Below are 15,575 nucleotides of genomic sequence, written 5' to 3' on the forward strand. Positions count from 1 at the left end.
GAATGAGTAAAAATTATGTGAATGAACTTTTCCCGTCAGAGCTTTTAAGCCTCGTTTAGCTTCGGAGCTAAAATCAGGCAACGTTAACCTCACTCTGGTCATCCGCAGCTTTAAATCTTCAACCACCAGAGGGTGCCACATGGCCATCAATGCCAGGAAAGATGTTCTCGACTCAGTAAATATCAGCACTTTACTCGCCTTCCTGAAACCGCTCCAGTGCTGAACTCCACCTTTTAAGGTGTTGGTGGGTGTGTTTTTGAACTCTGGACAGAGCCAGGCTAGCAGTTTCGCCTGCCTTCAGTCTTTATGCTAAGCTAAGCTAAACATACAACGTCTCACTGTCAGAAGGAAATAAACTGTTCCTTCAAGGCCAAACAGGATAATCCTTTCAGAATAAAATCCCACAGCTACTGTTTCACACCAACATTTTTATTCTGGATTAAAAAAAGAAAAACAACAGTCGAGCAGTTCATGAACAAAGACAAGCTGAGAGCGGTTTCTTCTGGATGAAAGGACGTCAGGTGCAGTGTCACCTGTTTAATTCCTCTCTTCAAACTGGGATTTGTTCTTCAGCAGGAACGCTGCCAAATACTCGATGGGGTTCGGAGGTCTGGAAGAGAAAAATCAAACTTACTGTTTGGAGAAGGAGAAACTCTGGATTCATTTATTCTGTCAACAAAAACAACAACAACGAGGAGAAAACAAACAAACAAAAAAACACCTGAAAACAAGAAGTGACAAATGTTTTTCATCCACCAATAAAAACTTAAAGACAATATAAAAGATGAAGAAATGAACTGATCACTGATTTCACCAAGGTTTATTCAATGAGCTGCAGAATCACACTGCGCTCCTGATTGGTTAAACAGTTTCCTTCAGCAGCCAATGAGATCTCTGCTAGTACGAGACAGATGAGGGTGATGTTGTGTTTGCTCCGTCATTAGAGACACTTTGGTCCTTATATTTTAAATGAAAATGAAAAAATCTTTTTCTGATGTAAAAACATGCACATGCAACATGCAACATCCACCCTGAAAAAGCCTGAACAAACGCTGCCTGAGAGGAGAAACCCAGGGCAGAAAAGTCCACAGACATTTAAAAAAAAACAGACTCAGTTTTTGACTAAAACTGGATTAAAATCAGGTGCCAGAGGGCCACGAAGGACGGCGGCTCGCCTGTTCACTGACCAACAACCAGCTGTTAACTAGACCTGTGTGTGTGTGTGTGTGTGTGTGTGTGTGTGTGTGTGTGTGTGTGTGTGTGTGTGTGTGTGTGGTCTGACCGTTCCTTGGCGAGCACCGACAGGCCCTGCAGCAGGATGGGGACCACCGTCTGGTCCAGGTACGCTCTGGTTGGCAGCGCCTGCAGGTCCACCTTCTGCTTCGAGATCTTCTCTGTGCTGGCCTTCTCGTTCTCCACCGTCCTCTGCGGAGCACCAGCAAAGCATGCTGGGAGCCTGCCTCAACTGTCTCATAACACAGTGTACTCTGTGTGTGTGTGTGTGTGTGTGTGTGTGTGTGTGTGTGTGTTACCTGGATGTTTTCCGTCAGGCCGTACTCTGCGTGGGGGTTTTCAGACACCTGCAGGAGGATTCGTGCTCACTGGTTTTATAAAGACTTTGAACAGAACTGAGACGAAGGACTAGACTGATCTTTGACTTTAACTTCACACATCTGTTCCAAAGGTCGACACACCGAGTGTCTCACAGCAAACCATCGTCTCTTCATCGACTCATCTCACACTTCTACTTCAGACAACAGTGAAAAACATGTTGGACTGACCCTTTAACGGCAGTACAGAAACTCGTATGTGGTGCAGTTTTACTATGCATTACTGTGTTTTACTGTGTATTACTCACAGGTGTGTGTCCCTCCATGGACTGATCTGCATCTGTGTGATCTGAAAGACAAACCAGCCCCTTTTTTTACTGGTGTTTTCACATGTTGACGTTTTCTTCAGTCTTTAGATGAAGAGCTACTACATGAACATCGAGGTGAGATCCAGATTGAACACTTGAATGAATGAATGAATGAATGAATGAATGAACTCCACTTTTCAGCCAGCATGGACGCCATCAGCTGATGGAGATCACGTGATACCAAGAAAACATGGAGACAAGCTCTGAACCTCTGAGTGAGGGATGAGCCACACACACACACACACACACACACACACACACACACACACACACACACACACACTTTACAGATATTACCAGGATGAATTATGTAAACCTTCCTTTTGCTTTTTCTAGGATTTTATGATTAATTGATCATAGAAAAGATTTGCATTTTTTACTAAAATTAGTAATATAAATATAAGAGTGACAGCAGTTAGATTAGTGAAGTATCAGTAACATCGTGCCATCAGCTGTAAGAATGTGCTCCATGATGTGATTATAGACATGGTACGTCTTTAGTCCCAGTGTGAAATTTGTATCATTATGACAGTTTAGAGCAAAAAAGACAAAATAATGAGCATTCATCAACAACAGCCTCAGAAAAGCTTAAAATTAGTGGTATGTGTGTGATACTGTGCAGCATACGCCATGTGAAATATTTATTGTAAAGCTGTAATGAAGTTAAAGACCAGATAACTGAAAGACACTGAAACGTGTCTGAGACAGAGGGGACAGTTTGTGAGTGCTGAACTGATGATCTGACTCATTGATTCATGCTTTCAGTGTGTTTCCCAGCAGATTCTGTACAGAATCAACGGAGTCTGGCTGAACTCGATGTCCCTAAATTGACTAATTTTTAAATGAGGTTTGGTATAAAAGAAACTATAACAAATTACAGGATTAGGCCAGATTACATTAAATGTTTGACCTGCATCATACCATATCATATCAACAGATCCGACCGATGTTCATTTTAGTTCACTTTTGGTTAAGATTAGAATTAGATTTCGACACTAGCAACACCGCCAACGATAAGGAATCACTAAAATCGCTGATGTTTGAGTTTGGTTCAGAGCAACTCGTTTACCGGCTGAGGAAAGAAACGGGCTTTATTTCACTATAAAACTTATCTGAAGAAAAACATCGGACCAACTCTCTTGTTTCAAAAGAAAAATGTCGAATAAAATGTCTAAAAGTGACTAATAAATTTATTTATTCCAGTTTGAGTCTTGGCCGCTAACAGAGGACGTCAGTAAAACAAAACCGTGTGATGAATTTAGCTGTTTTTTGTTCCATTCATCACTACGTCTTCGACTGATTCGAACAGAGTCTTTTATGTTATAGACTGAAACAACAACAACAACAACAACAGCAGCAGCAGCAGCAGCAACGTTTACTCCTCATTAAAATCTTCACACTGATGATGGTCGGACTGCACCGCATTGAAAGCGGCGGTAAATTAGCTTAGCATGATATTAACGTTCTGTATCTACTAACAAACCACATTAGCGGGTAAAAACAACCTCTGTGGTTTAAACTGAGTCATGAACTCATCAAATCAGCCGAAAATGCGCAGAAAATACGCCGAAATACAGTAAAAAACGGCGAAAAACGAGATCAATGGTCAACAATTAACTTACCGTCCGCCATGTTTGTTGTGGAGATTTACGCAAGATATCTGGCGTACGTCGACTCTGTCCTTAGGCTACGTAGAGAAGACGTCCCAGCGTCGCTATTGGTTCCGGTTTGTGCGGATATACTTCAAAATAAAAGCACGAACGTAGATTAAACCGTTGATTCTACAGTTCTTACGTATCAGTCTTAATATGTACTTATGTTTATTATGTAAATATTATATCCAAATATATGTATATGTATAAAGCTAACAGGATGCTGCTGTCATGTTTCAGATCCTGTAGATGTTATTAATGCTGCGTTATGTTTCAGATCCTGGAAATGTTATTAATGCTGCGTCATGTTTAAGATCCTGTATATCAGAGCTGGCCATTTTACATCATCATCAGTTCATGGTCCCCTTTGGATGAATTGTAATAACTTGTTTTGAAGCCACATTTTTTTTTGCTTTTCATGACTCATTGAGCAGCTCTGAGCATGACAGCAGTATTTACCTGATAAATATTTCTGAGTTTAATCTAGTTTTAACATTTTAAAATTGAACCATCTCTCACATTTCATCTTGTTTTCATTTTGATTTCTCTTTCCTATGTATGAATGTTGGTCTAATGAACAGTGATCATCATGCGCAGAACCAACTGCTGAACGGCACAAAACCAGTAACAGTTTATTAATTAGTAATTAGTTCCCACTAAATTCTCTTTTGTGCACCAGTTCAGTGAAACATCATTTAGTGAATAGCTGAGTGCTGATCTCCAAAAGCTGCAGTTGATCATCGGTTTGATCCAGATGCTCGTCCATCCTCACAGTATGAAAGGAATGAGAGCTTTCCTGGAACGAGGGTAGTCCTCAAACCTCTGCTGGTAGTCTCTGCAAGACAGACAGGAAGGACAAACTGAAGTCCAAGCTAAGCAGAGCTGAAACAATTCATCAGAGCAGGAAATTAATCACCAACCATTTTGAAAACTGATGAAAAGTCAAACCTGAGTGTGTTTGGGATCTGAAGTGATAGTTGGAATACGAGGAATCTTACCCAGGTCTCTGAGAAATGATCATGGCCAGTTTTTGTATTTTCAGACATTTTACAGGCAAAAGTCCATTAAGACTGAGCCTTATAAAAGGAATAGCTAGTTTCAGGTCTGCCTGTGGTGGTAAAATATCAATATAAATTCAGTTCAGGTGCAGTACTGATGATATGAGCCCTAAAAACACCTTTAACACAACCAAAAATCATGGCTACCTGATGCGCTGGGAACCTATGGGATTCTACAGGTGTACCTGTGGTGCTGGCAGGCTCTGGGCCCGATGGAGCAGATGGTGAAGAAAGCGAAGGCGAAGGTGGGGAAAGACCAAGCAGCCACAGCGTAACCACACCACTCTACAATCTCCCCAAAGAAGTTTCCTCCAGACACAAACTCAAAGATTCCCCCTGAGAGAACACAAAGGTTTGAAAACGCTGATCAGGATCAGGATCTGAGTCAGATGGGATCTGGACAGAATGGACTGTGTGAATCTGGATCTGTGGTACCGTTGGGGATCCTGTAGACGGTCTCTCCAGCTTTCCTCAGGTTGCGCAGGATGTGGTCGCTGTGGATGTTGATGGTCATTCCAACCACAAACAGAAGAAAACCTGAATCACAAACAAGCAGAAAAATAAAATTTATCCTAAAGTTTCTAATCCAACAGGAAATGATGCAGCCATGGAAAACACAGAGTCTGGGGTTCAAAAAATCATACGGCTGCAACAACACCATAAACAACCTGTCAACAACACCATAAACAACACATATGACCTGTCAACAACAACATAAACAACCTGTCAACAACAACATAAACAACCTGTCAACAACACCATAAACAACACATATGACCTGTCAACAACAACATAAACAACCTGTCAACAACAACATAAACAACCTGTCAACAACACCATAAACAACATTTAAGACCTGTCAACAACATCATAAACAACCTGTCAACAACACCATAAACAACACATACGACCTGTCAACAACACCATAAAGGCTCTTTAATGGGATGGTAAAAGTCAACATGATCATCTGCTTCAGTTTGGAGGCTTGTTACTGGTGGACCTCGTCTGTGTTGGTCCAGTCTGGTTTGGTGGATTCTTTTGTTAGGTGTTTATGGACATTGTGTCTTCGTGTAGCTTGTCCACTCTGGTAGCAGCTTGTTAATGTAGCCTGCAGTCCACCTGCTCACATGCCTCCACACACGCCTGGTGAAGATCTGCATTCAGCTGAGTCAGCTCTTCTTGTTTGGTGTTATTGTGCTTAATGATTCTAGATGACATCCGTTTCCTTTCTTTTCCGTGTCAGGTGAGTAATCTGGTGTTTAAAGCGACCTGTTGTGGAACTTTTTCAACAGTAGATGGCAGCATGACTTTGAGGTTCAGCCCAGACACTGTAGTCAGGAGCTGGTGCTCCTCTAGAGTCACCTCCGTCTCATTCATCATTTCTGTCCTGTATCTCAGGACACACACAGCTGTCTATGGGTGCTGCAGCCATAACACACACACACACACACACACACACACACACACACACACACACACACACACACACACACACACACACACACACACACACACACACACACACACACACACACACACACACACACACACACACACACGTGAAAATACGATATACATACATGAATCCAGGCGGTACATTTCCACAAGTCTGAGGACACAAAACGCACTGTTTGCCATCAGCCCTGCAAACACTGAGTCAAAGTCTGCAGACCAGACGTTCAACCAGGACACACACTTGCTTTGTCACAAACCCAGATTATGACTCAGCAGGTTTCGAGTGGGCTGTTGATGGACACTAGTCTCCCACAATGCATTGCACAAAACAATGAAACTAATTGTGGATGGTGGAGGAACAGCTCTGTTCACACCCAAGAAAACACAACAAGAAATCAAATCTTTGGCAAACATGCTGGAGTCCGTCTGCAAAGGTCTGACCGATTCAATAAATGAGCGTTTCTGGAACATGAAGTGTGGAGGTCATCCAAACTACATGAGAACATCACAGCTGGTGGCCCCACAGAAAGAGGGACGGTTCACTGAAGACAGACATATCTTGATGAAATTGATATTGATATTGATATTGATCCTGACAGACATACCAATGATGGACGTCGTAAACATTATACCTACTTAACATCAGCCTGTTAGCATTGTCATTCTGGGCATGTTAAAAAAGACGTCTAAAAAGCAAGCAAGGTGCACACATCCAAAAAAAGTAATCCACAGGTGCTAGACAAATATGTCACATATTTACAATACAGTGGTAATAAAATCAGCTTGGTTTTTGCGGTTTTATGCAATGCATATAAGTCAGTGCCTTCGGGTGCATGTTATGCCAACTGCCACTTTTCGGGTGTGCTCTGTTGTCTAGACAGGTGCCCTGTTTGGGGTCATGTGATATAAGCCGTCTCATCCATTTTTTTCAATGCCTGATGAAGATCCCATGGGATCGAAACGTTACCTCTTCTAATAAATAAATATCCTTGGAGCATATACAGTGTGCAGACCACTTCTTCCTAATATTCTGGGCATGTTAGCATTTAGCTCAGAGTCCTGCTGAGTGTCATTACAGCCTCACAGGGCTGTTAGCATGACTGAAGGCTCAGCGTGGGAAAAGAAAATGTGGAATTAATCCATATTATGACTGACATCGCCTGGCGGCTGAGCTCCCTGCAGCAGGACTCGGTGAGCACCAGTAGGAAGTTATGGTTGCACTGGTCAGCTCCCAGTCTACAGTCATGATCATATGTCAACAGAGCCCGAATGAATCCAGGTGACACCTCAGGTCCAATCACAGAGCTTCACACACACAAACATTCAGCTTTCACATTCTGGCTCCTCCATGGAGACAGCCGCTGAGGCTCATGAGTATTGTAGTGTTTTAGAAGATGCTAATAATCCAAACTGATGGTCAGACCATGAACCTGTAGTCTGGTTTCATTATCCAGGAGAGTCCTGAGGTTCTGTGTGGATGTTGTGATGACGCACCTGCAGCCATGCGAGCGTCTGTCAGCCAGGTGTCTTCAAACTGGACACAGTGCAGCAGGTGGTGTCCCTGTAGGAAGCCATTGAGCGAGCAGAACATTGTGGCGTAGAGGACGATGGAAAGCGGGATGGGTCGTCCTCTGGTCAGGAAGGCGTAGATAAAACTCCTACAGAACAGACTTGAGTTTATCAGAAACAAGGTTTTTTAAACTTTCATGTTTATGTGGTTCTTTTCCTCCAACATGGCCACCTGTAGCCATCAGCGCCACTTTCAAAATAAAACTCCCACTTTCTAATTCCTGGGAAAGCAGGAATTCAATTGTCTGTTAGTTTTGTCTGCTCCAGGTGAGGCTCACTGCAGGTGTGTCAGTTACTCGATATGGAGGAAATCAGCTGATCAGCAGGATAAAGAAAAGAACTGATCCTGGTGAAGACAGATGCTGTTTGTTAGAGAATAAAAATAAAAGATTAAGATTTTCTGAACTCCTCTCCATTGAGAGTTGGATGTTCAGATTTATGCCAAAGTCATGTCTGTACACTAAATACAAAGCTACAGCCACCAGCTGGTTAGCTTAGCTTAGCTTAGCTTAGCGTAAAGATTGGAACAGGGACAAACAGCTATCTTAGTGTAGCATAAAGGCTGGGAAGAGGGGGAAACAGCTAGACTGGCTCTGTCTGTATAAATGTCCACCTAGCAGCAGAGGCAGAACTCACTGATTATTGAGATGATTTATGTAAACCTGACTTTTTTTTGCCTTGATAAATTGTTTGCATGCACATGTTATATCTTGTTTGTTGAATGAGACAAACCATACTGTAAAGACAACAATTCTTTGTTTTACAGGTAGTTCTGAGCTGAACTCCCTCTTGGCTCTGGGCCCTTTGGGACCGCAGTAGCTCACTTTGCTTGGGAATGCAGGGTGACCTGTCCAAGTCCAGCATGGACTGGTAGCTGCAGAGGTGTCAGTTCACCTCCTGGGTACTACCAATGTGCCCTTGAGCAATGCATCAAGTGCCAGAAACCAGTAGAGACTCCAGGAAGTTACTGGTCATTGTGAAGAAAGTCCTTGTGGCTGGACGAGCATAAAGAACAGAGTGCAAGAACATGCACCTGAAACTGGGGCTAAAGCTAACAGGTCCCAGGTCATGATATCATGCTAACAGACTGGGGCTAAAGCTAACAAGTCCCAGGTCTTAATATCATGCTAACAGACTGAGACTAAAGCTAACAGGTCCCAGGTCATGATATCATGCTAACAGACTGAGGCTAAAGCTAACAGGTCCCAGGTCATAGTATCATGCTAACAGACAGGATAAAGCTAACATCACTTGAGGCACAAGTCAGTGGCAGTAAATATAAAGCAACACCTTCTTACCTGCTACCATCTTCTCCCTCATCTACACACCTGCTCAGCCAGCACCCTTCACCACTCAGCCACACCCACCTGCCCAATCACCTGAGACTCATCACTAATCATAAGCAGCTCTCCCACTCTCAACCGTTGCCAGATTGTTTTTCATCCTCATGCAAGACTTTTCAGTAATTCCTGAAACTGTCGTTTGCTCTGGGCGGAGCTTCAAGCCAGCCTCACCTAAGGCTACGTTTACACTTAGAGAAAACGCATATGTTTTCATGCGGTTTGGCTGGAGTTTTTTGGAGTTTTTTTCACGGAAAATGACCATTTTTAAAAACTCTGGCCAAAGTGGAGATTTCTGAAAACGCTGGTTATGTGTTGGCATGTAAACAGGGTTAAATGGCGTTTTAGGTTTCGAAATGTCACAACATGTGACAGAAATACTTAACGTGCCCATAGGCTTAGCATAGTTTTGATGGCGCCCGACGACATATTTATCCAGGTTCATGTAAACGACAACATTTTTGAAAACGATGTTGTGTACACGATGATATTTTTGTAAACGGAGAGGCCAAAATATCCGTTTTCCAAAATACCCTGCTACATGTAAACGTAGGCTAAGATTCTGAGACTTCTCCATAGAGGTAGTGCTGCTGTTGGGTCCTAACCTTGACTGTTACAGTAAATGGTGATTTCAGACAAGTTTATATTACTTTAGCAGCCATAGTTCGTTGGCTATTTACATCTTATATTAATTTCTTGATGTTGACCTCTGACCTGTGGAAGTAGTGCAGCATGAAGGTGCAGAGCAGCAGCGTCCTCCTGGTCCTATGTCCGCTCATCCTCGGCTCGGCCTTCGCTTCCTCATTGAGCAGCAGCAGCAGAGGCAGCAGGAAGGCCGGGACCTCCTGCAGGAACCAGCCCAGTCTGGCCGGACAGCAGCGACTCTCCACCGACACGTAGCGGCCATACTGCGTGTGTTTCCGCCTCTGGTGCAGCAGGAAGGCCACACCCCCAACAATCAGAGCCCAGCTCAGGTGAGAAACAGCCTCATCCCAACACTCCATCTGTCTGAGATAGAGACAGAGACAGAGACAGACATTTTTTGTTTCACAAACACCTTATTTATTATAAGAAATATTAACAAAGTTCACTTTGTAAACAGCACAAGATTTAATCAGTAAAATAAGTCCAAAGATGAACTAATCTCTTACTGCAGAACATTAAACATTTTAGAAACCATAAATCCACAATTGTTGAGATCAGTTTTCAGTCTGACTTTAAACATTCTGATAAAAACGGTTTTTACATCAAACTGTCCATCTTATTTCTTCTGGCAGGTAAAGAGACATTTCTGTTCAAGCCAAAACAAAATGAAATTGACAACAAAATTGAAACTGACATAACTCTTGACTGAATCTGTGGTCAGAAAGCGACTCTACAAACATCCTGAACATTTGCTACAGCAGCTGAAACAGAAAAAACACAGTCTGCCAGAAAACACCGATAGACTGTCTCCCTCTGTGAGCACAAAGGACAAGTATGTCCTCCATTTGGGTTCCTAACAGAAACCAAAAAAAAAACAGACAGCCCCAGTGCAGAATGCTCCACTCAGCACAGGCTTGACCTCAACGTTAAGCCCGACATTAGCTCTCCAAGGCACAGTCCATCTTTGTTTAAAACTTCTACCAACAGTTTGTACGTAGTTTGCCTCCCATGACATTTAACCTGTTTGTTGGAGATTCGATGGACTCAAGCGGTCGATCAGAGCAGCCTTTAAAATCAGGAACAAATGTCAGTGCAGGTGAAGGATCATCAATATTTGGTTGCCGATGTCTATCACAGGTGAGTATTTAACAAAGATGGTTCATTATGTGTCAGCTTCCAGGTGCTGAGCAGGTGATCGATGTACTCAACAGACGTAACTCCAAAACGAGAGGTAGATCTACAGTACTGACAGCACAGAAGAGATCCACCGATACAGCCTGTATCCTGGCCAGTGGACAAACTGGGGGGTCCACGCTCGTCAGTCGCTTCCATGGCATGAAAGACAGTTGCTAATCACTAATGTGTGAATCTTCACCAAGATAAACACAGAGATGTGCTGGAGAGGAGATGCTGTGGGACCAGGACAACCTGCCAGATGGACATCAGCCCTGTCTGACTCCCACATTTAAACCACTCTTAACCTTAACCAGAGCTGACCCCAAAGACATCCAGCATCTGTCACAAGTCCTGACGTTCAGCTCAGTCAGAGGCCTTTTCTTGATCTATAGAAAACAAACCACGTTCAATGAACTGAAGACGTCCCAAACATCATGAAGTCGAGTAATGTTTTCAGATAAGAGCCTGCTGGGGACACAGTAGGTACGGTCAATGTGAATGACCAGCCTCATGGCCGACACCTTGGAATCTCCTGTAGATCTTTCTTGTGGAGAGGTGTGTCCCTGCAATCTGTCGAACCAACTCTTTGTCCACAAGCTCATTTTCCAGCAATGGAACTTTAGAAATAATGACCTTTAACATCGTTTAGATGATTCACTTTTTCTGTCCTGTTGAGAAAAACCTCAACCTCACTGAGAGCTAGACGACACTCAACCAATCAGAGGGCAGCTGGAGAAAGTTTAATGCATGTCGATGCCTACACGAAACAGTTTCGCCAAAGAACACAGCAACAAGTAGAAAGAAAAACTAAAAAAAGGGAAATGACACATAATCCAGCAGACTCACTGCCGGCAGAGACAGACAGACAGACAGACAGACAGGCAGGCAGGCAGAGAGAGAGAGAGAGAGAGAGAGAGAGAGAGAGAGAGAGAGAGGCAGAGCTCCCCTGTCTCACACACACACACACACACACACACACACACACACACACACACACACACACACACACACACACACACACACACACACACACACACACACACACAGAGTCACAAATACTACGTTCATACATTCCTCAGAAACGCTCAGTGTCTTTTCATGCTGTGTATTCATGCTTCGTTCTGGCGTGCTCAGACCTGCCGTCAACAATAACCACTCCAGCCTGGACAGAATACCTGGGACAGTGAGGACAACACGTGACCGTCTTCAGTAAACCGACAGCAGCTCTCCCCCCTCAGGACCCCCGTCAGCATAGGAAACGCTGGCGGCTCTTCCCCCTTGCCTGACCAAAGGACACAGACAGAGTCCAGCGCCTCCCTGTCAGCCTCAAAGGGACTCAGATTTCACACTCAACCTGATGAGTGTCAACCTGAGACAGCCCAGCAAGCCCTCACAAAGCAGCTCCGCTGGGGCCCCTGAGAAGAATACTGGCTCCTCCTAGACCCGCAGTCTTTATCCCAACCACCTTCAGACGGCACTCAGCACTACCTGGTCCAACAGCTGCTCCACAGACAGACAGGACAGCTGTCAGGTGGTCATTCAGACAGAGAGATGGAGAGAGAAACACAGACAGACAGACAGACAGACAGACAGACAGACAGACAGACAGACAGACAGACAGACAGACAAAGACAGAGACAGAGACAGTCAGACCTTGTTGCGACATCACATGTCACGAACAGCAGCAGGTCTTCAGTCTTCTCAGTCTTTTTCTGTCGTTCATCCAGCTCGTTCTCAATCTGAATGTGTTAATATTTACTCTTATATCTGCAGTCAACTTTGTGGCAACTGAGTTATTAAAGAGCCTCTGCAGTTAAAACAGCCTCTGCAACCAGATGTGAAGACAGTTTAACTGGTTCTTGGCACACAGATGATGATTCACGGCTGGACTCATTCACCTCTGAAAAATAACTCTGAGAAATAACCATGAACTCACTGAAATAACACAGCCAGTCCACAGTCAGCTGAAGGAGATGATGGTGTCACATGCAGACCAACATGCTGCAGCTAACAGGGTCTGATCCAGGACTCTGCTCGGGTCAGCTATGACCTGATAGATTTAACTGAGTTCCATCCCACTGGGACCAAACAGGAAGGAGGACTTTTAACAGCCGTCCCACAAATGTGTTCACACATTTGATAAAACTTAATCAACCATTAGCAGATGCGTTGAGTTAAGGGTCAGCCGCTGAAGGGAGGTGTGATGGACACATCCTTCTTGACATTGACCTCTTCTGTGCAGACAGATCTTCTCCAGCAGTAAGATGGGTTCGTCCTCCTGGCAGCTGTGGGTCTGTAACCACGAGGACATCTGTCGAAGCTACAGCATCGATCAGGGGAAGGGAACCTTTGTCTCATGAGGGTCAGTCCATGTTGAGCAGAGCTGCTCTCAGCAGCAGGTTGTGTGAAACATCAGCTGGTTCCACCTTAAACAGAAAACATGTCAGTTTCCTTTTGTTGACTCTTCACGTCCTGAAACGTTTCACCAAACACCTGAAGGAGTTTCACCTCACAGAAGGTTCAGATTCAGAGCCGCTTTGCTTTTGTTCTTCAGAGCAGGAACATGCTCAGTGTTTCCTCTTCACGTGTTTCTCATGTGACAGCAGAGAACTGAGAAGCTGCTGGAGCTTCAGCTCCAGCTCAGAGTTTTTGGTAACGTCCACCATGAAGGTCAGGCCACACGGACACTTTCTGTCACTGAGCTTCACGTCATCTTTTCCTTCATCTCTGTGAATTATTCAGACAAACGGACACTTTGGACAGTTGGACTTTGTCTGCTGCTCTCAGCTCCACAGCAGAGACAAGGCTCTCCTTCACTGGTCCTCCTTCAGAAGGAGGTTTCAGCTTCTTAGCTGTTAGCTTAGCACAAACCTGCCTTTAAGTCTCCTCCTCTTGACTCCTTTAAGACTGCTCCTCCTGACTCCTTAATGTCTCCTCCTCCTGACTCGGTTGCAGTCCACAGCACCCCCCCACCCCCACCCCCCCAGGCCTCTGCCTCCTGCACACTGGACCATCACTGTGTTTGTGGAGTTCGGATAGATGTCCGTTTGCTGCAGGACTCCATGTTTTCTGGATCACTGGGATGCGTCTGGACTGGAGACGAGATGCTGACTGGGAACGATCGACTTCCATTGCAATGTTTTGCAGCACTGCTGCACCTGGTGACTGTACTCTCTTGTGATTGGCTCACAGACCTGGAGTCCCCACACATGAGATCTACAGCTGGACCCTCTTGGTTCAGGTGAACAACTGGAAACCTCACGCACTTCAAAGTGTGAGCAGAACAGAAAAGGTTGTGAAGTTCTGTAATCTGTCGTCTTCACTCATCGTTTTACTTTTCGGACCCATCAGTTGCTTCTCAGACTCAAGCGGTCGATCAGAGCGACATCCCTTTGATCTTGTGACCTGACACATGCCGGACCTGTCTGGCTGGTCTGCAGGTCTTATTTCTGTTGTTATGAGACACTTGTGTCCTGCAGTGAGATCTGGTGGCCATGACGTCTTACTGCAGCTGAGTCTTCAGTGACCAATCCTGGACGCCCTTTCAAAACATGACCTCAACTTTTTATTTGTGACATCATGCAAAGTAGTTGTAGTTCTTTTACAGAAAGCAAATATTAATACCATATTAATAGTGAATATAGAACTAAGTGTACATGCAGACGTCACACAGGCCTCAAGAGAAAACTCTCATTCACTTCAAATAAAGTGATGATGTAGAACTTTCTCAGCTGAAGCTGAAGCTGAAGCTCAGGATCAGTGAACTCAGGCTAGACACTGGTTCTCTGCAGAGATCCTTCATGTGTGATGCTTTGAGCAGTTGTCATTTTCTGCACAAGATGAAGACTGAAATCCTCGTACTCGTCGTCTTCCACTTATCTGGGTCCAGGTCTGGGTCGTGGGGCAGCAGCCTCAGTGAGGAAGCCCAGACAGCCCTCTCCCCAGTCCCAGCCACTTCCACCAGCTCCTGCTGAGGGAGCCCGAGGTGTTCCCAGACCAGCCCAGACACAGAATCCCTCCAGCGTGTCCTGGTCAGTCCCGAGGTCTCCTTCCTGGGTAGGCGTCCAGGAGACAACCTCACCAGATGCCCGAGGAACCTCAACCAGTTCCTCTCGACATGGAGGAGCAGCGGCTCTACTCTGAGCTCCTCACCTGATGTGAAAAACAACTGAACTGAAAAACAGGATTCAGACTCGTGTTTGGTTTTTCTCGTTAATTTCATTTCCATGAAAACTGGTTCTTTGAAAGAAAAGTTTGGTTGTTTTCCAGATTTAGAGGACCGAAAGGACTGAGAGGACCAAGGACTGCAGTGAGGTTCAGGAGAGCTTTAACTATTGTTTATAACTGTATTTTAACTGGACTTTTCTGTTCAGACAAAACTCAAAATATGTTTTAATAATAAGATTTTCACAATTATATTTATTATTATGACTTCATTTGAATATTTCTTCGAAATTTAAAATTGTTTTATTTGAGGATTTATTTTCTGTGATGTAAATGATGTAATTTTTCACATTCACGTCACATTATTATAGTTTCATTATTATTATTATTGACATATATATAATTATTAATTAATCAATTAATTAATATATAATACATGTATTATTGTAATATTAATATATAATAATATTATGTTTTTACTCCATATATTTTGAGTCAAATGTTCTGAGCTCTTAGAAAAATAATAAATCAGTCAAATGTTTCTGTTTGATCATCATCTCAGTACAAATTGAATGTTTTTATCTGATCTGTGTCACAT

At 43.8% G+C, this 15,575-nt stretch overlaps 2 protein-coding genes across 2 annotated transcripts; both read right to left on the reverse strand.

The window, feature by feature from the left end:
- Nucleotides 1–409: 409 nt before the first annotated feature.
- On the reverse strand, nucleotides 410–3,610 carry dpy30 (dpy-30 histone methyltransferase complex regulatory subunit). Its single transcript, XM_070980451.1, has 5 exons — nucleotides 3,541–3,610; nucleotides 1,859–1,899; nucleotides 1,533–1,580; nucleotides 1,283–1,425; nucleotides 410–610 (listed from the first exon to the last, which is right to left on the reverse strand). Exons 1-5 carry the CDS (start codon nucleotides 3,548–3,550, stop codon nucleotides 538–540), a joined length of 315 nt encoding a protein of 104 aa, XP_070836552.1. The 5' UTR covers nucleotides 3,551–3,610; the 3' UTR covers nucleotides 410–537.
- srd5a2a (steroid-5-alpha-reductase, alpha polypeptide 2a) lies at nucleotides 3,541–9,996 on the reverse strand. Its single transcript, XM_070980440.1, has 5 exons — nucleotides 9,707–9,996; nucleotides 7,578–7,741; nucleotides 5,064–5,165; nucleotides 4,814–4,964; nucleotides 3,541–4,405 (listed from the first exon to the last, which is right to left on the reverse strand). Exons 1-5 carry the CDS (start codon nucleotides 9,994–9,996, stop codon nucleotides 4,339–4,341), a joined length of 774 nt encoding a protein of 257 aa, XP_070836541.1. The 3' UTR covers nucleotides 3,541–4,338.
- Nucleotides 9,997–15,575: the final 5,579 nt, after the last annotated feature.

This window comes from Chaetodon trifascialis, chromosome 2 (genome assembly GCF_039877785.1).
Source record: "Chaetodon trifascialis isolate fChaTrf1 chromosome 2, fChaTrf1.hap1, whole genome shotgun sequence".
Taxonomy (NCBI): domain Eukaryota; kingdom Metazoa; phylum Chordata; class Actinopteri; order Chaetodontiformes; family Chaetodontidae; genus Chaetodon; species Chaetodon trifascialis.

Excerpts from the sequence above, each read along its gene's own strand:
- dpy30 (XM_070980451.1), bottom strand. Across the intron at positions 1,426-1,532 it reads GCCTGACGGAAAACATCCAG|AGGACGGTGGAGAACGAGAA; the intron begins GTAACACACACA and ends GGTGCTCCGCAG. Across the intron at positions 611-1,282 it reads TCGGTGCTCGCCAAGGAACG|ACCTCCGAACCCCATCGAGT; the intron begins GTCAGACCACAC and ends TTTCTCTTCCAG.
- srd5a2a (XM_070980440.1), bottom strand. The coding sequence starts at position 9,996 with ATGGAGTGTTGGGATGAGGCTGTTTCTCACCTGAGCTGGGCTCTGATT. Across the intron at positions 7,742-9,706 it reads ATGCTGCACTACTTCCACAG|GAGTTTTATCTACGCCTTCC; the intron begins GTCAGAGGTCAA and ends TCTGTTCTGTAG. Across the intron at positions 4,965-5,063 it reads CGTCTACAGGATCCCCAACG|GGGGAATCTTTGAGTTTGTG; the intron begins GTACCACAGATC and ends GTGTTCTCTCAG.